At 34.7% G+C, this 24,366-nt stretch overlaps 1 protein-coding gene across 12 annotated transcripts in view; it reads right to left on the reverse strand.

Annotated features, from left to right (window-relative positions):
- The window catches only part of ACACA (acetyl-CoA carboxylase alpha), a 249,149-nt gene that overhangs the window by 210,472 nt on the left and 14,311 nt on the right, over window positions 1–24,366 (reverse strand). For 8 of the 12 annotated variants that reach the window (XM_031966551.1, XM_031966547.1, XM_031966550.1 and 5 more), the window contains 2 exons: window positions 13,356–13,402; window positions 7,910–8,162 (listed from right to left, as the gene is read on the reverse strand). In XM_031966551.1, coding sequence (XP_031822411.1) covers window positions 7,910–8,136 — 227 coding nt within the window. In that variant the 5' untranslated portion in view covers window positions 8,137–8,162; window positions 13,356–13,402. Of the gene's footprint in view, window positions 1–7,909; window positions 8,163–13,355; window positions 13,403–16,042; window positions 16,187–18,487; window positions 18,839–24,366 lie in introns of those variants that run through there. The other 4 variants (XM_031966554.1, XM_031966555.1, XM_023502185.2 and 1 more) reach the window with 3 other exon arrangements.

The following is a 24,366-nucleotide window of genomic DNA, read 5'->3' on the forward strand; positions in this document are numbered from 1 at the left end:
GAGAAAAAGAGCAGGATAAACAGAGGGGAAATAGGATGGAGAAAAATACAGTTGGTAATCATAATGGGAAAAAATATTTAGAACTCAAAATTTCTGCAAATTAACATTTTAAAATGTTTACATGTAATTGGGAGAAAATGAAATATTAAATATCATACATGTATATATTCATATGTGATTATCTATATGTATACATATGTATCTATATATGTAGCATGTATATATACATATATAGATGTACTTATCTATATATAAATATAAAGAAACAGTTTTTTAAACATTAACTTGCCAAAAAAAAACAAAAAAAACAAACTTTCCAAGGTTAATGGTAACCTTGAAAATTGACTGGATATCAGTGGGGGAATGGTTGAATAAATTATGGAATATGAATGTAATGGACTATTATCATTCTAAAAGAAATTATGAGCAGGCTGATTTTATAAAAGCCTGGAAAGAGTTACATGAACTGATGCTAAATGAAAATGAGCAGAACCAAGAGTAACAAGATTATCATCTATAATGAACTTGGCTCTTTTCAACAAGGCAATTCCAACAGACTTGTATTTTACCCTTTAGTTCTAAAAAGGATCAACATCGAATTTTTTTTGTTTGCTTGTTTTTTCTTTTCCTTTTGATCTGATTTTTATTGGGCAGCATGGCAAATATAAAAATGCTTAAAAGAACTGAACATATTTAATCTATATAGGATTGTTTGCTGTCTAAGAAAGGGGGAAGGGAAAAGAGAGAAAAAAAAATTTGAAACACAAGATTTTGCAAAGGTAAATGTTGAGAATTATCTTTGCATGTATTTGGGAAAATAAAAAGTTATTTAAAGAAAAAAAAATTAACTTAGCAGAAACTATGTGTATCCAGAGAGAGTAATATGGAGACTGAATATGGATCAATGTATAGTACTTTAACCATTTTTTATTTTTATTTGCTTGATTTTTCTTCTCCTGTGCTTTTTTTCTTTTGATTTTTTTTTTATGTGTGTGGCAAAGCATAAATATGGAAATATGTTTGGAAGAATTGCACATTTAACTGATATTGGAATATTTGTTCTCTATGGGGGGAGACAGCAAAAAAAATTTGAAATACAAAGTTTTACATAGGTATATGCTGAAAACTATGCACATACTTTGAAAAAAAGCTAAAAAATAATCTATCTTTGTATGTATTTGGGAGGGAAAAAGATATTTAAAGAAAAAAATTAACTTGCCAGAAAATATAGTGACTGACTACTTTTTGTTAGTGTATGATGTAAAGAAGAACACATTTCTTATTTTTGTTAACTTAGTAACTTCAGATTCCTGGAAAATATGAACATAACTTGATATTGCACAGAAGTCTTATTCTTTCACTATCTAGGTTCTTCTAAAGAGTTTAAAGCCTTTAAAGAAAGGCAATCACGGGGCAACTAGGTGGCACAGTGGATTGAGCACCAGACCTGAAATCAGGACAACTGAGTTTAAATCTGGTCTCAAACAAGTGTTCCTAGCTGTGTGACCCTCGGCAATTCACTTAACCCCAATTGCCTCAGCAAAAAAAAAAAAAAAAAAAGAAAAGAAAGAAAAAAGAAAGGCAATCACTTATCAAACTTCCCACTTCTCTTTTGGGTGTAGCCAAATACCAATGAGGCAATCTCTGACCCAGAGAAGGTGCTTAATAAATGTTTTTGAATAGTGGAAAAAAATATTTCCTCAAAGGTACGTGATAGATATTCTCATTAAAATGATGTTTCTCTCCACTGCAGAGACCAAAAATACAATAAGGTTGCAATTGAATACAAATCAATGGTAGTGTGAATTCAACCACCATCTCTCCTCCAAAAGAGAATTGCTTTCTCACATTTCAACAGGTTTTATACTGAAAATATGTATTTATAGAAAGCAACAATTCATGTACATAAATCTTGCTAAGACTTATTCAACAAAAATACTGGAAAACTTCCAGCATTTGCTTTAAGCAAAAAGTTGGCTTTTCACCATTCATTTTTTAAAACTCTTACCTTCTGAACTTTTCTTTCTCCCTCCCTCACTTACCTCTCCCCCTCCCCAAAACAGCAAGCAATCTGATACAGGTTATATGTGTACAATCCTAAAAAGGTGCCTTTTCAATACAGTTAGGAGACATTTCAACCATCAGAAAATTTAAATCACATAACACAGAAATTCTTAAAACTGCTCCCCCCAAAGACATAATGTGAAAATATGCCATACAAGACAAATTCTCTTCCAATGTAATAGCAGATTTAGTAAACTTGAACAATATACCTTGAAGGTAGAGACATCATTTAAATTCTTCCTAGAGTTCTAAGCACAAATCATTATAATTCCAACTGTATTTAGCTATGTTTAGAGAACCATGAAGCGATCTGAAATTGTACTACCTTTTAGGTATGGAGAACAACTTCAAATAATTTCCATCTAATGTGATGGTATTAAAAGACCATGGTGTGAATCCTGAGCCTACTGCTTATTTCTTTGGGCATGTCATTTAATCTCAGTAGACCTCATTTTCCTCACCTGTCTTACAAAGGAGGTTTGGCTTTTAATGTTTTTTTCACTCCTAAAATCTTATAAATTTTCTGTAAACTGGAATAACAGTATATGTGTGTAAATCCGTAAGATACTTTGATATGTAGTTTAACCTAAATGACAATGAAAAGACATACAGTGGGTGCAAATACACTGCTACATATTATCAATGACTCATGCTCAAGAAATGGTTATCAGTGACAGGTAAGAAAAGAGAAGAAAGTCAATCAAGGAGTAAGAATGAAAAGTGACTGATGGACAACCCAAGGGTTGCAGTGGTTATATTCATAAAACATTAAGATCTGAGGACATCCTTGGTTCTGTGCAGTACTAGTTCTGAAGAGGATTTATAGAAGGACATGGCCAATATTAACACAATAAGAATAGGCACAAATGTTCAATGATGAAGTATTCACGCTAATGAGATCACAGATTTATAAAAAGCATCAGAATGTTATGGTCTCTGGAATACCAGTAGTTAATATCCTCTCAAAAATGTACCTCCTCTCATACATTTTATCAGCTGACTTTAGAAACCAAGTCCAAATATAATTGATTATATCAATGTTAATTCCCTTTGCTTTCAAAAAAAATAGCTAACCCAAAAGACTATAAAATTATGCGAACCCTTTGATCCCGCAGTGTCTCCACTGGACTTACATACTAAAGAGATCATAAAAAAAAGGAAAAGGACCCACATGTGCAAAAATGTTTTTTTTTTTTGGTTTTTTTTTGGAGTGGCAAAGAACTGGAAACTGAGTGAATGCCCATCAGTTTGAATAATGGCTGAATAAGTTGTGATATATGAATGTTATGGAATATTATTGTTCTACAAGAAACAATCAGCAGGAGGATTTCAGAGAGGCCTGGAAAGTTACATGAACTGATGCTAAATGAAATGAGAAGAACATTGTACACAGCAACAAGAACATAATACGATTATCAACTCTAATAGAAGTGGCTCCTTTCAACAATGAGGTGATTCAAGACACTTCCAATAGACTTGTGATGGAGAGAGTCATCTGCATCCAGAGAGAGAGAGAGGACTGTCGGGATTGAACATGGATCACAATATAGCATTTTCACGTTTTTTGTTGTTATTTGCTTGATTGTTATTTTTTTTCTCATTTTTTTCCTTTTTGAATCGATTTTTCTTGTGTAGCATGATAATTGTGGAAATACATATAGAAGAATTGCATATAACGGAGGGAGAGGAAGGATAGGAGAAAAAAATTTGGGACACAAGGTTTTGCAAGGGTGACTTGAAAATTATGCATTTTTTAATATCACAGTACTTCATTTTGTGCGTTTTTCTTATTTTTTTATTAAAGCTTTTTATTTCCAAAAACATATATATGGGGATAGTAGATAGAGTATCGGCCCTGAAGTCAAGAGGACCTGAGTTCAAACCCAGCCTCAGACACTTAACACTTCCTAGCTGTGTGACCTGGGTAAGTCACTTCATCTCCAATTGCCTCAAGGCAGGAGGAGAGGGGGAACATGGATAATTTTCAACATTTACCTTTACAAAATCTTATGTTTCAAATTTTTTCCCTCCCTTTCTCCCACTCTCTCCCCTAGACAGCAAATAATCCAATATACATTAAACACGTGCAATTCTTCCATACATATTTCTACACTTATCCTGCACAAGAAAAAAATCAGATCAAAAAGTAAAAAATAAGAAAGAAAACAAAATACAAACAATTTAAAAAAGTAAAAATGCTACGTTGTGATCTACACTCAATCCCTACAGTCCTCTCTCAGGATGCAGATGGCTCTCTCCATCACAACTCCATTGGAACTGGCCTGAATTATCTCACTGTTGAAAAGTCCATCAGAGTTGATCATTGTATAGTCTTCTCATTGTATACAGTCACTTCACTTAGTATCAGTTCATGTAAGTCTCTCCAGGCCTCTCTGAAATCCTGCTTCTGATCCTTTTTTACAGAACAATATTATCCCATAACATTCATAGTAACTTATTCAGCCATTCTCCAATTTATGGGCATCTACTCAGTTTCCAGTTTCTTGCCACTACAAAAAGGGCTGCCACAAACATTTTTGCACATGTGGGTCCCTTTCCCTCCTTTAAGATCTCTTTGGTCTTAAAGAAGGGAAAGGGACCTGTGAGTGATGTAAGCAGGATCAGGAGATCATTATATACTTCAACAACAATACTATATGAGGATCAATTCTGATAGACGTGGCTCTCTTCAACACTGAGATGAACCAAATCAGTTCCATTTGTTCAATAATGAATAGAACCAGCTACACCCAGCAAAAGAACTCTGGGAAATGAGTGTGAACCACTACATAGCATTTCCAATCCCTCTGTTTCTGCTTGCATTTTTTTATATCCTTCTCAGGTTAATTTTACATTATTTCAAAGTCCTATTCTTTTTGTGCAGCAAAATAACTGTATGGATATGTATGCATATATTGTATTTAACATATATTTTAACATATTTAACATGTATTGGTCTACCTGCTATCTGGGAGAGGGGGTGAGGGGAAGGAGGGGAAAAATTAGAACAAAAGATTTTGCAAGGGTCAATGCAAGGGTCAAAAATTACCCATTCATATATCTTGTAAATAAAAAGTTATAATTTAAAAAAAAATCTCTTTGGGATATAAGCCCAGTAGAAACAATGCTGGGTTAAAGGATATGTACAATTTGATAATTTTCTGAGCATAGTTCTAAATTGCTCTCCAGAATGGCTGGATATATTCACAATTCCACCAAAAATGTATCAGCGTCCCAGTTTTCCCACATCCCCTCCAACATTCATCATCATCTTTTCCTGTCATGTTAGTCAATCTGACAGGTGTGTAGTGGCACCTCACAGTTGTCTTAATTTGCATTTCTCTGATCAATCGTGATTTAGAGAACCTTTTCATAGACCAGAATTGGTTTCAATTTCATCTGAAAACTGTCTGTTCATGTCCTTTGATCATGTATCAATTGGAGAATGGCTTTGCATTCTTATGAGTCAATTCTCTCTATATTTTAAAAATAAGGCCTTTATTAGAACCCTTCAATATAAAAATTTTTCCAAGTTTATTCCTTCCCTTCTAATCTTGTCTGCATTGAATTTTTCTGTACAAAAACTTTTTAACTTAACATAATCAAAAAATTATCTATTTTGTATTCAATAATGAGCTCTAGTTCATCTTTGGTCACAAATTCCTGATTTCCCCACAAATCTGAGAGGAAAACTATCCTATGTTCTTCTAATTTGCTTATAATATCACCCTTTATATCTAAACCATGAACTCATTTCTACCTTATCTTGGTATATGGTGTTAGGTGTGGGTCAATGTGTACTTTCTGCCATAATAGTTTCCAATTTTCCCAGCAGTTTTTGTCAAAAGTTCTTATCCCAAAAGCTGGGTCTTTGGTTTTGTCAAACATTAGATTATTAGAGGTGTTGTTTTAAAGTTTTTTAGAGGGGAATGCTAATGGAATTCAATAGGGTGACTACCTCTATTCCATCATGTTCTAAATCTGTAATCTTACAGGAGGGTGAAGGCCTATACTAAGAGATTGAGGATGAAGAAATAACTTACTCTAGCCTCAAAAGACTTTTTTTAAGAGATCAAAAGGGACCTAGACCTCTTATTATTAAATGGTATCAGCAACTTCTCTGGCCAGTGTCCACACCAGTCACAGGATATGCTACTGGATTATGCCACTTCCGTGTGAGCAATAAAATCTGGATTATTTCTCTTCTTCAATTCTAAACTGTTACAAAGATTTGACAATCACAAACTCTCTTGCCTTACTTTTGCCTGGATTCCCTGCTCTGGAGCCAGCCTAATAATATGAAGTTCTCAGTTTCCTACCAGAGGAGACAGATATCATGTTTCATAAACTTGATTCCATTTCTCAAGCATAGGTGTTCCACAGCCTCACTGGAAAAATTGCTTATCAGTCACCATCACTTGTGAAGTAACTTGGAAAATTTTACACAAAAAGGCTTCTTGCAAAGGACTTAAGAATTTGAATTGGAATAGTTCCAATTCAAACTCCACTTAATACTACTTCTATGACTTTGTTCCCTTTCTTCATTGGGAAGAATAATGGGAAGATAAAATGAGGAAGTTGGCTTCCCAGATCCCCAAGGTCCTCTCCAGCTTTCTACTATTTGGCACTCCACAAATATTCTACGTGACCAACCTGCCCCATTACAAGGCTTGCTACAAAAGATCCTGCTTTCAGAAGGCAGAAGTATATGCAGAGTGAAAAGCCCAAGGATCTGATCTCAATTTAACAAATAGCTTAAGAACTCAATCCTTTCACACAAGATACTTCATCTCTAGAGCTCACCTGCCTCCTCTGTCAAATGAAGAGTCTGGACCAGGGAGCTTCTAACATTCTGTCCAGCTCTTACTCTAACCAACCACAATGGAACGTGGCTTTCAAATAACTACCTAAAAAACAAGTGGACACTCACTGACTCAAAGAACAGGTAGAAAAACTTCATTGGGGAATGTACTTCTACTGTTTTAAAGGTCCTATTTTGTAGAAAGGTTTGTAGAGAGAGTTTATGACCATCAGATATAGATGCTCCTAGAGAATAACAGTGATAGTTTTAACAACCACCCCATTTTATTATATTATCTAAGTCTTTTAATCCATTAAAGTCAATCCAAGTCTAAAATAGCAGCAATAATAAATATTTCTCACAAGACAAAAATAATTTTGTTTTTAAAGTAATGAGAGCAGTGGAACCCTACCTTAAGCCTACAAAACACCATAGTTAATATATCTGGTTACTGCCAGATACACAAATCAGAGGCAACATGGTACATAAAAAGAACTGTAGGTTTTGTAAGAGTCAAAGTTGGAAAAATTACCCATATATGTTTTGTAAATAAAAAGCTTTAATAAAAAATAAAAAAAAAAAAACTACCTGAAATTGGATATAGAGGACCTGGGTTTGAATCCCAAAGACAATACTTAAAAGTCTGTGATACTGTATAAGTTACTTGACCCGAGATTCTTATAAAATGCGAGGACTGAATTAGGTCACCTAAAGTCCCTTACAGTTCTAAACTTATGATTCTAAATCCTCTATGAACTTAGTGATAAGAAAGAGTCTAGGGAAAGAACACTACAAACAAATTTGCTTATATATAGGGCTTATTTAATCACCTAGATAATTTCAAAAACGTCAGTCAAAGCAACAAACAATATAGCAAATCCTGAACTCTATCACTTCCCAAAGCCCTGGCATTTAAGGGTTGAGAGAGGCAGAAAAAGATAAGATTCTTTCTAAAAATGTACTCCAAGTAAAATATTCTCATCCTTATCTATTTATTCATGTAGCATAAATCAAATAATTAATCAATAAGTAACTTCTTCATACCTTATATGTAAGGCCAAGCCATCCTGTAGACTTGGGAGTCCCAAGTCAGGGAGTGTATCTGAGTTGACAGAAGCTGGTGAAGAAGATCCTTCTTTCTCTTCCAGCAGGTCCAGTTTCACCAAGTTGCTGATCTCATCCTCCGAGTTATCTTCAGATACAGAGCCAATTATGAATCGAGAGTGCTGGTTCAGTTCCAGAGGCTTGGTCAAGGGAGAAGACTCATCCATTATGTTGTCAAAGTAGGCCTTTAGAGCTAAGAGGAAAACATAAAAGTTGTACAGCAAAATCAAAAGGGATGACTAATCAAGTAGGAAAAAACTATGATTAGAGAAATACTTTTTGAGTATTTCAATGCTTTTATTTTCCCAAATATGGGAATGAATTTAGTGTGGTACCACCTACTCCTAACTAGTAAACAGTAATTAATTCTATCCTTTCCCAAAAACTTCATTTTTTTTTTTCCAAGTTTCTTTTAATTGTTTTTTTTTTGTTTGTTTTGGAGAGGCAATTGGGATTAAGTGACTTGCCCAAGGTCATATAGCTAGTAATGTTAAGTGTCTGAGATCAGATTTGAACTCAGATCTTCAACTTCCACTGCTCTATCCACTGCACCATCTAGCTACCCATTTCTCCAAGTTTAAGTCATTTCTATATCCCTCAATAACTCAGGACTGTACAAGTTACAATTATAATAGGGAACCTTTACAAATGTAATCTATGAAAATTTCTGGTTCTAAATATAATATTAGTGTGTGAAGTTTTATTGTGTTTTTTAAGTGATATTTAAACTATGTATATTATTACTGCTTAATTAAAAACCAAGTTGTATGGTTCTGCCCCTTCCTGCCAGTGAGACTCTGGACAAGTCACTTCAACTTTCTGGTACTTAGTTTCCACATCTATAAAATTATGGGGCTAGACTTTTTGTGATCATACTTTTATAATTTACTGTGGGTAGATAATATTCATATCAACTTTGTCAAGGACAGAGGATTTCCCTGATTGAGGCATTTCCTCAATAACCTCTCTCAGACTGGCACTGAAATCAGAGGTCCTGGATTTAGATCCTGGCTCTAACCCTTCCTACCTATGGGACTCTAGTCAAGATATTGCAACTGTATGGGCCTCAATTTCCTCATTTCTGTTCCAATGACAAGGTTGTATTGCATGAACTCTAAGATACCTACTTCTAGCTCTCATTATCTAAGTCTCAAAGAGTTAAGGGACTAGACAATGTAGGGTTTTATAACTAGTAAGTACTAGCGATTTGAACCCAAGACTTTCTGACTCAAGATCATTCTCATCATTGTGTATATGTCATGAAATATATCATTTTTTAAAAGTCCCACTTCTTAACATTTAAAGATGTTAAATTAAAGACTGTTTATGATCTTCATTGGTGCAAAGTCTCTATACCAATGAAGTACATGACATATTAATAGGTGCATATGCACACAGACATATCTCCAAGTATCTAACAAAGTATATTTAGTATTCACTTAAAAGCTTGTTGAATTAATACATGTGTATATGCATATGTGCACATACATACGAGGAGAAAAAAGAGACCCATTTGGAACAAATCCCAGGAAAAATTTTTTTCAAAAATGATCCAATTATTGGTCTTTATTTCACTATGCCTTGAATTATATGTACAGACATTTCCAACAAAAGTTATGTACTCCTGACAACGACTTTAATGCGAGGAAACTGTGAATTTATCTATCATCAAATGTCAAAAACCATGAAGATATCCCTTAATATAAGTCAGACATTCTTCAACGAAGTATCTTATTGAGTGTGGACAGACAATACCTAACAAAGACACTTGCCTCCACTATATGGAAAATAAAAAGTATTTCTAAAAATAACATTCAAATGTTGGAAATAATAGTCATTCTAGCAAACAGAACTCAATCAACTTTTAATATCAACAAACTTCAAAAGAGCTGTATTTAACTCAGTATCAAACTTGCAGCCAATTTGCTCCATTAAAGTGTATTCTAACACTAATTCTGTGATATTTCAACATGTATATCTCATAAGGATTATTTGCATCCCACTATTATGCAAGAAGCTTTCAAAAAGTCTAGGAAGGCTTACAAGAACTGATGCAAAATGAAATAATCAGAACCAGGAGATCACTATATAGAGTAATATCTGTGAATGGCTTAACTGCTTTCAGCAATACAATGATCTAAGACAATTCTGAAGGACTTCTGATAAAAATGCAATCCAATTCCAGAGAAAGAACTGATAAGAATCTAAATGCAGACTGACGGTTAGTTTTTAAACGTTATTATTCTTGAAGGTTTTTTGATTTGCATTTTCTTTTGGGGTATGGTTAATATGGACATAATTTATATGACTACACCTGTGTAATCTCAAATTACTTGCCTTTCAAAGAGGGGGGAGGAGGAAGAAAAGGAGGGGAAAAGAATTTGGAACACAAAATTTTTCATTTACAAGTAACAAAAAAAACTTTAAAATTAAATCTAAAAATTTTTTTATTTTCATTCCAAAAATAACTAAATGCCATAAAGAATTTTGGGGGAGTGGGATATCAAGAAGGAAATATATAGTGTTAAATCAAACAGAACACCAAAATTAGGAACTATTGGGTCTAGAAAACAAAATTACTTCCTCTCCCTTTATAGTACATATGTAAAAACTGCTTAAGGAATCTAAGACAATTCCAAACAAGTCACAATGAAAAATATAGAGTACTACATCAGAGAAAAAGAAAACTATGGAGTCTGAATACAAATTGAAGTACATTATTTTCACTTTTTCTCCCCTTTCTTGTGGTTTATCCCTTTGTTGTGATTCTTCCACAACATGACAAATATGAGGGGCAGCTAGGTCCTGAAGTCAGGAGGACCTCAGTTCAAATCAAGCCTTAGACACTTAACATTTCCTAACTGTGTGACCCTGGGTAAGTCACTGAACTCCAATTGCCTCAGCCAAAAAAAAAAAAAAGACTAATATGGAGATACATTTAATATGATTGTACTTGTATAACCTATATCAGAATGAATGCTATCTTGAGGAGGGAGAAGGAAAGGAAGGGAAGAAAAAAATGGAAATCAAAATCTAATAAAAGTAAATGTTGAAAAAAAATTTTTCATCTTCAAAAAGAATGTTAACTGCTTAAGAACCATTATTTTATTTTATTTTTTTTAATTTAATAGCCTTTTATTTACAGGTTATATGCATGGGTAACTTTACAGCATTAACAATTGCCAAACCTCTTGTTCCAATTTTTCACCTCTTATCCCCCCACCCCCTCCCCTAGATGGCAGGATGACCAGTAGATGTTAAATATATTAAAATATAAATTAGATACACAATAAGTATACATGACCAAAACGTTATTTTGCTGTACAAAAAGAATCAGACTCTGAAATATTGTACAATTAGCCTGTGAAGGAAATCAAAAATGCAGGTGTGCATAAATATAGGGATTGGGAATTCAATGTAATGGTTTTTAGTCATCTCCCAGAGTTCTTTTTCTGGGCATAGCTGGTTCAGTTCATTACTGCTCCATTGGAAATGATTTGGTTGATCTCATTGCTGAGGATGGCCTGGTCCATCAGAACTGGTCATCATATAGTATTGTTGTTGAAGTATATAATGATCTCTTGGTCCTGCTCATTTCACTCAGCATCAGTTCGTGTAAGTCTCTCCAGGCCTTTCTGAAATCATCCTGTTGGTCATTTCTTACAGAACAATAATATTCCATAATATTCATATACCACAATTTATTCAGCCATTCTCCAACTGATGGACATCCATTCAGTTTCCACTTTTTAGCCACTACAAAAAGGGCTGCCACAAACATTCATGCACATACAGGTCCCTTTCCCTTCTTTATAATCTCTTTGTAATATAATCCCAGTAGTAACACTGCTGGATCAAAGGGTATGCACAGCTTGATAACTTTTTGAGCATAGTTCCAAACTACTCTCCAAAATGGTTGGATTCGTTCACAACTCCACCAACAATGCATCAATGTCCCAGTTTTCCCGCATCCCCTCCAACAATCATCATTATTTTTTCCTGTCATCTTAGCCAATCTGACAGGTGTGTAGTGGTATCTTAGAGTTGTCTTAGTTTGCATAAGAACCATTATTTTAGAAAGATATTTTGAACCTGTAAGTGAATATTGAGCCTCTTCAAGAACCAAAGCAATTTTCATAAAAGTCAGATGCTAAAAGAATGACAGCAACAATTTATCAAGAGTCATGAAATAGGAAATTTCTTACTACATATATATATACATACACACACACACATATTTAATTGGATAGTCCTACAGTGCTATAAATCCTACAATGCTATAACAGGTCCTGTACATAAGTGAAACTTTTGTTTTTCTTTTATATACAGATATATATATTTCCCCCTGGAAGGTTAAGAGGAAAGGCAATAGGTCTGAGAGTTTGTCTCCTCAAGGAAAGGGGAGGTAAGAGAAAGAACAGAGGAGACCATATGGAACTCAAAAAAAATTTTTTTTTTAAAAAACAATGTTAAAGGGACACTAAGACAATGTTAAAGGGACAATTGGGATTGTCAATACATCCAGCAATTTGGAACTATGCTCAAAAAGTTATCAAACTGTGCATACCCTTTGATCCAGCAGTGTTACTACTGGATTTATAATACAAAGAGATCTTAAAGAAGAGAAAGGGACCTGTAAGTGCAAGAATGTTTGTGGCAGCCCTCTTTGTAGTGGCCAGAAATGGAAACTGAGTGGATGCCCATCAACTGGAGAATGGCTGAATAAATTGTGGTATATGAATATTATGGAATATTATTATTCAGTAAGAAATGATCAACAGGATGATTTTCGAAAGGCCTGGAGAGATTTATATGAACTGATGCTGAGTGAAATGAGCAGGACCAGGAGATCATTATATACTTCAACAACAATACTCTATGATGATCAGTTCTGATGGATGTGGTCATCTCCAGCAACGAGATGAACCAAATCAGTTCCAATGGAGCAGTAACGAATTGAACCAGCTATGCCTAGCAAAAGAACTCTGGGAGATGACTAAGAACCATTACATTGAATTCCCAATCCCTATATTTTTGTCCACCTGCATTTTTTATTTCCTTCACAAGCTAATTGTACACTATTTCAAAGTCTGATTCTTTTTGTACAGCAAAATAACTGTTTGGACATGTATACTTATTTTGTATCTAATTTATACTTTAACATATTTAACATGTATTGGTCAACCTACCATCTAGGGGAGGGGGTGGGGGGAAGGAAGGGAAAAATTGGAATAAAAGGTTTGGCAATTGTCAATGCTGTAAAATTACCCATGCATATAACTTGTAAATAAAATGTTAAAAATTTAAAAACCTGTCTTGAAATCTAATATTTTAGCACATAAATTTTTGACATTCAAGACATTACAAACCATCATCACAAACTTACCTCTTAAAATTCTTATAATGTAAGATGATATCCACCTCCAGAAAGAACTATTTAAAAAAAGAGAAATTTAAAATATTTAAATTAACTGGTAAAGTTTGTTTCCAGTTTTGTTTTTTTTTTTAATCCAGAAGAGTACACAATTAATCAACTTTGCTCTCTCCATTTCCCAGGCATTTTTATTTCTATAAGCCACTCTATAAGGCATCGGGGATCTACAGACAAAAAGGAAAAACAGCCCTTGCTCTCCAAGAGCTGACATTCTACTGGTGGGACTGAAGATGTGTACACAGCCTAATAAATGAAGAATCATTTAAAAAGGGAGTGAATTGAAACAACTGATGAGAAAAGAAATGAGCTATCTGTATGTCACATAGATGTACAGACTTTAAAAGACACTAAGGTGAGGAAGTAAAGCCTGAAGATAGAGATGGGATGGCAAGTAAGGGACTTTGGCTGAGATGTAGAATGAAACAAAGTCATAGGAGCTTAAACTGTGGAGACAGCAGATTGTGAAGAACTTTAAAAGAAAAAAGCTGAAGAATGTATATTTTATGCTAGGGAGCCACTAAAGATACTTAAGCAAGGAAGCAATTCCAGACAGCATCATTCTGGTCAAGTGAGTCAACTAAAAGTCCAATTACTGTTTTATTCACTATATGCCATATAGGACAGACTCATAGAACAGACAAGACAGCCCAGCTAAAACAGCAAGGAGCCCTGAGAGAGGAAGAAACAGGCCAAGTAAGTCAACCCCCCACACTCCTACCCAGTGACAATCCCTCAGACATCAATGTAGCTGTCCCAGGACTCTGGGCCCTACAGTCTTAACAGTAATGCCTTTAATCCAGAACATTCAGTCATCATCCTGGAAAGTAACCAAACCCTATGGACCCTGGCAACTGCTCTGGCAAGCACTACAGTCACATCTACTGAAAAACCGGAAAAGAAAATGTTTGCTACCAAAATGCTCGGCACCATCAAATGAGTCAACATCAGAAACTCATACATTTTTATTAGTGGAAATGACATAAAAGAAGAGGTATGAACATGTTTCCCTAAGAATCAAGAATTTTTCCCATCTGATTTGCAGCTGAAACCTTTCAACCCTTTTAGACTATGAGCTCCTCGAGGGCAAGGACTCTACTTTTCTAGTTGTACCCCACATTGCTTTGCATTACTAAGTACTTAAAAAAGCTTCAGTCATTCATTCAGGTCTTCAAATTAAAGGAGTTATGAATTATGGCAAACTCCTTGAGACACAGTATAAAATTAAATATTTTTTCTTTTTTTAAAAATGGCTTTTTATTTTCAAAATACATATAAAGATAGTTTTCAACATTCACCCTTGCAAAACCTTGTGTTCCAAATTTTTCTCCTTTCTTTCCTCCACCTCTTTCCTTAGAAAGCAAGTAATCCAATATGTATGTTAAACATGTGCATCAGAATTATATTTTCATAATCTCACTAATAGGAAAATATCCTAAGGATCCTAAAAACAGAAGGATTTATTAATGGGGAAGAAGGAAAAAGTAAAGAGAAGAAGCCAAATTGTACAAAGATATTTCTAGTAGTCCTTTATCTGTCAAATATGAATACATAGTATAATATAAACAAGCCTTTATTAAGCAGCTAAAATTTAATAAAAAATAAATATGAAAAACACAAAGACTTATATGAAATAATTCAAAATGAATAAATAAGAACAAAAAAAAGTGACATACTAACTACAATGCTTTCCCCCTATCCCCCCCAGGCAACTGAGGTTAAGTGACTTGCCCAGGGTCACACAGCTAGGAAGTGGGAAGTGTCTGAGACCAGATTTGAACTCAAGTCCTACTGACTTCAGTGCTGCTCTATCCACTGCACCCCCTAGCTGTCCCTCTACTACACATTTTTAAAAGGCCAAAAAAAAAAAAAAAAGACACAAAAGAATTAAGTTTAAAAAGGGACATGAAAGCAAAATAGAATAATTCTGTACTATTTTGTTAAAGATAAGACATTTTATAAATGAAATTTAAATAAAATTTATAATTTTCAATACAATCTTTTGCTCTTATATCTTTGCATTTGTTGATTAGGTTTGTAATAAAACTAGAAGAATAACCCATCAATAAAATTTTGTACTTCTGCACATTCATCAAATCTATCTCTTGCTATTAGAACAATAGTCCCAGCTGGCCATTCTACAAATATCTTTTCTGGTTAGATTCATTTTAATGGCTCTTTGACTTCACTGATGTAGGTAGTCATAACTCATGTAATGTCTTCCCACTTTTTTGATACCCTTCCACATCTTCCAGAAAATCATCTATAGGCTATGCAGCCCACCTGTGCTGGAAGCATTGCATGGATATAAATGGAGGTCACAGTTTCTGCATCAATGATCCCTTGCTCACTGCTCTTTGGTTCTTCCCAAATTCTAACTCTTGAAAGGCCAAAAGGCATTACTGCATAAAAACTGATATTTAAAAGGCAAGCTTTTATTTTAAAAACAAGCTTGGGCTCATGACAAACAGAAAGGTAATCTTATGCTCCTCCTGCAGCTCAATTCTGAGCTCAGATCACCATCCAACCACAGGGCCTATCCCAGTTATATATACTAATGACTATATTTAGAGATTATAAACCAATAGTAGTCTACAGGAATTCTTCATGTACTTGTTTGGAGGTTTTTTTGTACGAGTTACCTGGGCTAAACGTTTTTGAGTGATTAAAGATTTCATATAGGAGATTCTGCAATATTCCAGGACATCGTGAAATCAACAAGTACCCGGTGAACTTGCAATATGTAGGTGATATTTGTTCCATTCGGACCTACTCTGGAGAGCTTTCTGGACAAGAGAAAATACCTTTGTTGAGAATATAGTTTCCTGACTTATGATTTGCTGGATATTAACAGAGAATCAAAATTATACAATATATCTTTAAAAAAAAAAACTTTATTTTTAATATCTATGTATAACTTTCAACATCACCCTTGCAAAACCTTGTGTTCCAAATTTTTTTCTCCCTCCTTCCCCCTAATCCCTCCCCTAGAAAGCAAGTAAACTAATATATGTTAAATATATGTAATTCTTCTATATATATTTCTACAATTATCATGTTGCACAAGAAAAATCAGATCAAAAGAGGGAGGAAAATGAGAAAAACAAAATGCAAGCAAACAACAACAACAACAAAGGGAAAATACTATGTCATGATCCATAATTAATTCCCGTACTCCTCTCTCTGGGTGTAGATGACTGTCTTCATCATAAGTCCATTGGAACTGTCCTGAATCACCTCACTATTGAAGAGAGCTACATCCATCAGAATCGATCATCATATAATCCTGTTGTTGTATATAATGATCTGTTTCTGCTCACTTCACACTTAGCATTCAGTTCATAAAAGTCCCTCCAGGCTTTTCTGAAATCAGCCTGCTGATCATTTTTTATAGAATAATTCCAATATATTTTTCAAGGAATCTTAGACAATTTTGATATATACATGAGAAACCTTTAATGTACTCATTTTTATTAAGCTTTTTGGTTACTATAAAGATGTAGCCTGCTATAACATATCATTTGTGATATCCTTCATCAAGGATTTCTTCATTATACATGCAGAAAAATCTTTGTTTTCTTTAGAGCCATTTCTATTTTCTCATGAAAGCCTAGGCTATCTTCCCTAATCCTAGACTTGAAGTCAGGAAAACCTCCCACTTCAGACACTTATTTGGTATGTGACACTCTGACAATAATTTAACCTCTCTCAGGCCAGTATGGCACAACAATAATCTGCCTCACAGGATGCTAAGTGATCTAACTGATGCTAAGTGAAATGAGCAGAACCAGAAGATCATTAAATACTTCAACAATGACACTGTATGAGGATGTATTCTGATGGAAGTGGATTTCTTTGACAAAGAGAAGCTCTAACTCAGTTTCAATTGATCAATGATGGACAGAAGCAGCTACCCCCAAAGAAAGAACACTGGGAAATGAATGTAAATTGCTTGCATTTTTGTTTTTCTTCCCGGGTCATTTTTACCTTCTGAAGCCAATTCTTCCTGTGCAACAAGAGAACTGTTCGGTTCTGCACACATATATTGTATCTAGGATATACTGTGACATATTTAACATGCATAGGACTGCTTGCCATCTTGGGGAGGGGGTGCGGGGAAGGAGGGGAAAAGTCAAAACAGAAGTGAGTGCAAGGGATAATGTTGTAAAAAATTACCCAGGCATATGTTCTGTCAATAAAAAGTTATTTTAAAAATAAATAAGTAAATAAATTTTATGTTATGCTTGGGGGAAAAAAAAAAGAATGGGATGGGGTACAGTTAGGTGGTGCAGTGTATAGTGCACTAGCCCTGAAGTCAGGAGGATCTGAGTTCAAATCTGATCTCAGACACTTAACACTTCTTATCTGTGTGACCCTGGGAAAGTCACTTAACCCCAATTGCTTCAGAAAAAAAAAATAATATGGCATATATATCTGCTCAAAAGCACCTTTAATGTGTTATTATATAGTACATTAAGGTTTATCAGGTCTCAAGAATTCAAATGTGGTAGTTTCAGTGTTTATGATGGAGAAAATATTTGTCATTGAAAACTTGCGAAGTTTTCTCTAATCTACTCATTGTTCTTTTTCCAGGGTCAATCTTGAATGCCCTAGTCATGACTTTGCTTTGCTGAATCTCTAAACAGGCTTTGTGTAAATTTGACTTTTCCCGCACCCCATTATCCTGGCCTGTTTTATGAGGCACAACTTCTCACAATCTTTCTAAATTTATAGCTAAATCATATTTTCCTCATACTCTCTTATACTGATCTTTGTTTTGAAACCAACTATTGTTAGTGTTTATTAAAGTACATATTTATTAAATTGAGACCTGATAAACATGTACTATATGATATCATGTACTATATAATATACCTGATATCATGTACTATATAATAACACATTAAAGGTGCTTTTGAGCAGAAGGTTTTACCATATATATGCCATATCATTCTTTTTTTTTTGTGGCTGAAACAATTGGGGTTAAGTGACTTGCCCAGGGTCACACAATTAAGTTAAAGTACATATTTATTAAATTAAATAAAAAATAAAAATATTAAGTATAATTTTCCAAAGAATTTCCATACCTCAAACAATACTGGCACAAGGGACAATTATTTCCGATCCCTCTACCCTCCAGTACATTTTCAGGCAGTACATCATTGGCACGTCATTTTATTCCCTTCCCAATCTTAAGGGAAAAAAGAAACAACCAATTTTGATATTTGCTTTATGGTCTTACTATATAGAAATAGCCGATTTAAAAATGACTTTCACAACAACCAAAAAGTCAACCAATTCAATTCCAAACAGTTATTCTGAAATTCCTTTCCCTTTTGTCCTAGATTCCATTCCCTACCACCTTCTGTAACCAGTAATCTAATCTTAAACCAAAACCACTAAGATACATGGCCACCAACAAGTCCCAGGCCAAGCCCCATTTGGATATGATTGATTTAGATTTAATGTAAATAGCAATCTCAACCTCTTTGGCCAGAAACCCAGAGTCTCTTCCCCTCCCAGATTTATTTATTTAGATTTATTTAACTAGATGAAAGAGGAAGTTCTTTCTTCAATAGTTACTTAGTCTTAATCACAGATAGATGCAGCCTCAATCATACTGAGATCAGTTGAGTGGGAGACTTCATCCAAGGATCATCATCAATCACCTTGTTCTATATCCTGCTACTGGACCTAGACGGCTCTGGAGGGGAAAATGTCCTGCACAGCCCTCCCTAACTTCAACTCAATTCACTTGCAAGTCATACTTTCACCTCCCTGGTATCATGGTTCTCTTCAAAAATGGAAGGGCAAATAGCACCACCTTCTTTAGCAGAACCCTCCCCCACCTCTTATCTCTAATCTTCAGTCCTTCTTTACAGATTAAGTCTCCTTAACCTTAAAAAAAATTAATTAAAAAAAATTTTTTTAAACCTTAAAAAAATAATTAAAAAATTAAATTTTTTTAAAGGCCTCAAAAAATACTAGTCTCTACCATCTTCTCAAAATATTTTCTTATATTTCTCCTCACTTTACTTCCTCTCCTCTCCTTCACTTCTCAATCCTTTGCATTCTGGCTTGCCCACTCATTGCTCAACTAAAGCTATCGGATTCAAAGCTAATAATGATGTATTATAATTGCCAAAGCTGATGGGTCTTTTTTTCTCAGTTTTCATTCTTCTTGACCTCATTGCTACATTTGGCAGTGTTAGCCATCCTCTCCTCTAAGCTGTTCTTTTCTCTCTGGCTTTTCCTAACATTACTCTCTCCTGGATCTCACCTTCCTATTCAGTCTCCTTTGCTAACTCAACATCCATTTCAAGCCTCCTCTCTTTGTCACGGGCCCTTTTCTACCTCTACATACTCACTGGGATATCATCTCAGTTGCATCAATCCTTTTCAGATTTAATTATCATCTCTAAGCAGATCCAGAGGTAGATCTAAGGGGCCCAAACTCTAGTCCCAATCTAGAATGGTTGGTTGATTACTATCCTTCCTTCTTTCAAAGAGAACCAAAATGACATCTCTGGGTTAAGAGTTGTGCCCCACTGTGGCTGATCAGACCAATCCAAGCTCGGAATGCTCTCCTAGGTCAAACACAAAGTCCTTATAGACACTAGAGTTGGCTTCTCTAACTTTGTATCCCTCGAGGTTCTTTTGAGCTAATCCAATTCTGCTTTGCTCATTCAGCACCTCATACAGCTCATAGAGCACAGCACCTTCTCTGATGAGGGCATGCCATGCTGGACAATCTTGTGCCAGTGTCTCCCATGTCACAAAATCAGTTCTAAAGTTAAGAGTGTCCTTGTATTGCTTTTTCTGACACCTTGTGAGCGCTTGTCATGTGTGAGTTCTCCAAAAAATAATCTTTTTGGCAAGCGTACATTTGGCATTAAACAATGTGACTGGAGCTGGAAAAACAGTTGACTACTAGATATTTCAAATTGGATGTTCAAAGCTATCTCCAGCTCATCATTTACAAAACTATTCATTAATCTTATCCCAAAATTTGTGCTTTTATCAAAATTTCCCTATTTCAAAACAAATCACTATCCTTTTATTCTTCAAAGTTCATAACTGACTTTAGCCTCAACTCCTCACACTCACATAACTCATCAACTTCCAAAACTTTGTTTCTAGCTCCATTAATATTTCTTGCATCTGACTTTTACACATGATTCTCACACAATCACCATCTTAGCTCACCCCTCCCCCCCATCACCTCTTGACGGGATTATTACAATGGCCTATATCACTGTCTCAAGTCTCTCCCCACTCAAATCTCCACCATTTTTGCCAAAATACTTTTCTTTAACTACATCTGACCATATCTCGGGTGCCCCCAATATTGCCTCTAGAATGAAATTGTGAATTACTGTTTAGCTCTTAAAATCCTTCACAACCTAGATTCAATGCATCTTTCCAGTCTTATTATTATAATCCACCTTTCCACACTGAAACTCAAACTGGCCTTCTCACCATTCATCATAAGTAGGATCGCCCACCTCTGTGCCTTTGCATATGCATCAACAGAGTTTCATTCCTGGAACATCCTCCCTCCTCATTTCTACCTTAAGGAACTTCTCCCTTCCTGTAAGATGTCTTCCTGGAGTTTAAGTTGTTATATACATATACAAATCATTTTACAAGTGCTAGTTGAATAACTGGTGATGATCTTTTTTTGTCTATCTTCATAAAGACATGAATAATGAAATATGCAACATCAAGTTTCCCTTGAAACATGTTTACTCATTGCTTATGAACATACAAGAAAATGAATTCAACCACTCCTTTATTTGCTTCTCCAAGGAGAACCTGTGTCCATCTTTCTACTTGGATACAACATGTTATAGTTTGTGTTTCATTATTAATAAGAACAGTTATAGTCAAGATTCAATAAATAGAAAAGCATGTAAGGCACTGAATGTATATCAACACATGCTATGTTCACTGGTTTTTTTTTCCCTTTTGTTCTGATTTTTCTCTTATAACATGATTCATAAGGAAAGGTGTTTTTTAAAAATGTATAACCAGAAAAAAAAGAAAACAAGACAAAAAGGGGAAAAAAAGAAAAACATGGAAGGATTTACATGAATTGATACAAAATATAGTAGAGCACCAGAAAAACAATATACACAATGTAGATGGAAACAATAAGTAAATAATCAAAACTGCAAATTATTAAATTATAATGACCAAATCTAACCTCCAAAAAGAGAGATGAAAAGACATCTCCCACTCTTTCCTTTTTCTTTTTCTTTTTTTTTTTTTTTTGCTGAGGCAATTGGGGTTAAGTGACTTGCCCATAATCACACAGCTAAGTGTCTGAGACCACATTTGAACTCAGGTAGTCCTGACTTCGAGGCTGGTGCTTTATCCACTGTGCCATCTAGCTTTATATATATAAAGCTAAGTTTGCTTTTCTTTACCATCTTTTTATTGATACTTTACCAGCTGGAAATATAATCAGAGTTTTACTTGGATTTAGGGAAGAACTAGATCTTCCCACTGTTTATTTTGGAGAATTGAAAATTATCCTTCCTCCCACTTTTTCTTGAAGAAAAATATGAAGGATCAATATAAAATGCTATATGTAAGATCATATTTGGTTGCATTGGTTCTGAACTTTTCTCCCTAAATTCTTATTATTAGGCATTATTCTCTAGTAGAAGAAATAATAAGAAATAAAGATACTGTTAAGAGAAAATCAAAATGTACACACACACAAATAGAGATTTATACAATTCAGCTTTTCCAAGAAAAAAATCTACTTGGTTACCAGACAATAATCTCATGTTTAGAGTATCACAAGGTAAATCATGGCTCTTTTCAACAATGAGATGATTCAGGCCAATTCCAATAGACTTATGATGGAGAAAGTCATCTACATCCAGAGAGAGGACTGTGGGGATTGAATGTGGATCACAACATAGCATTTTCACCTTTTTTGTTGTTTGCTTGCTTGTTTTTTTTCTCATTTTTTTTTCTTTTTGATCTGATTTTTCTTTTGCAACACAGAAATATGTTTGAAGATTGCATGTGTTTAAAACCTACATTGGGTTACTTGATGTCTAGGGGAGGAGGAAGGGGAGGAGCAAAGGAGAAAAATTTGAAACAGAAGGTTTTTGGGTGAATATTGAAAACGAACTTAGCATATATTTTGAAAAATAAAAGTATTTTTTAAAAAAAATGCTAAGTCAGTATTTAAAGGAATAGGGGCTAAGCCTGTGATTTTATTGATTTAAGAAACTCTGGAATGAGATAATCCCCCTTACCAAAGCAGCTCAACATGTTTTCAACATCTTAAATCTCAAGGAGCTGCCTAGATTATTGAGAAGTTCTACAACCTGCACGAGGTAATAAATCTAGCATGTAATAGGACTTGAACCCAAGTCTTCCTAGCCCTGAAGTCAGTTCTCAATCTACTATTTCATATGCTGTTACTGTAAATGGGTTAAAAACTGTGATTCTTAACAATCACAGCACCTATGAATGCAATAACAAAAGTAAGTTATACAGAATTAGGAAATATTTTATACTCTTCTTTATTTCATGGGTTCACATGACAAAAGAATTTATTTATCATTTAAAGGCCAGTCTACTTACTAGTGATCAGCCTCTCCTTATTTATTCTATTCGGCTATACTAGTCCTCAGAAAGTAGAGACCATCTATTTCAAGTTGAGGCCATCTCAACATGACAAAACCACTTTCAGGTCGGACTTGATCAGTGCTATAATTTTCAATTCTCCAAAATAAACAATGGGAAAATCTAGTTCTTCCCTAACTCCAGTAAACTCTGATTATATTTCCAGCTGGTAAGGTATCAATAAAAAGATGGTAAAGATAAGCAAACTTATCTTTATATACATAACTATTTTAGATGCAAAGACCACTGTTGCAAGTGGGTGGCAAGTGGTAAAGCACCAGTCCCAGAGTCAGTAAAACCTGAGTTCAATTCCATCCTCAGACACTTAACTGTGTAATCCTAGGTGAGTCACTTAACCCTTTGCCAAGCAGTTTCTTCATCTGTAAAATGGGTAAATGTATGTAAACATAAAAAGTAAAATGGCCTGAAAGAGTAGTTGTGATAATAGCATTTATGAAAAGCTGATTATTATCACCTGGTGAAGTTGAGTGATCTGCCCAAAGAGTCACTGAGAGTCTTGCCAAGATTTGAACCAATGTACCAAGATGCCAAATCCTGTATTCTTTCCACTACACTACGAGGCCTCCAGTATAACATCTTTCAAAATACATGATCTCATAAGGCCCTACTACAACCCCTTCATGTTACAGATAAGGAAGTTCTAAGGAATGTTAAGCAATTTACCTAAGTATAGATAATAAGTATCAAAGACAGGATTTGAATCCAGGTCCTCTGGCTTTAGAGTCCCTGCTGATTTTTAGAATAGCTGTCTCTAAATGTTTAATGGGCTGCCATGTGGGAGGGGCAATAGACTTGTTTATCCCCAAAAGGCAGACTCAGGAGGAGGAAAGGGAGGTTTGCCTTACAAAGAAACAAATTTAGAATTAAAGGAAAACTTTCTGCTGAATAATCCAAAGGTAGATGTACCACCTCCCCCTGCCCCAGTTCCACTGAAAGTCTTCAGCAAAAAATAGATAACCATTTGTCAAGTATACTGTAGAAAATTCTTTTTTCAATTTCAGTTAGGAGAGAAAGGACAGAAAATCCTTTCTGTGATTCTAACTGCACCCCACTGTTCAAAGAATGACTATTAGAGTTTGAGTACTTTTTTGGAATTTACTTTTTCTTGTACTTATGTCAATAACATACGACGTTTCATTGAAATAAAAATATGTAACTTATTCTTTTTATACGGAGGCCCTTACACAAATTTTTGGCAACAGGTCCCAAAACTTGGGATCTATCCCTAACCAAGAGGTGAGACCATTCACAATATATTTGCAAAATAAAGTCAAAATAAAACAGAAGAGATGATTTT

The sequence above is a fragment of the Sarcophilus harrisii genome, chromosome 4 (assembly GCF_902635505.1).
Source record: "Sarcophilus harrisii chromosome 4, mSarHar1.11, whole genome shotgun sequence".
Classification (NCBI taxonomy): Eukaryota; Metazoa; Chordata; class Mammalia; order Dasyuromorphia; family Dasyuridae; genus Sarcophilus; species Sarcophilus harrisii.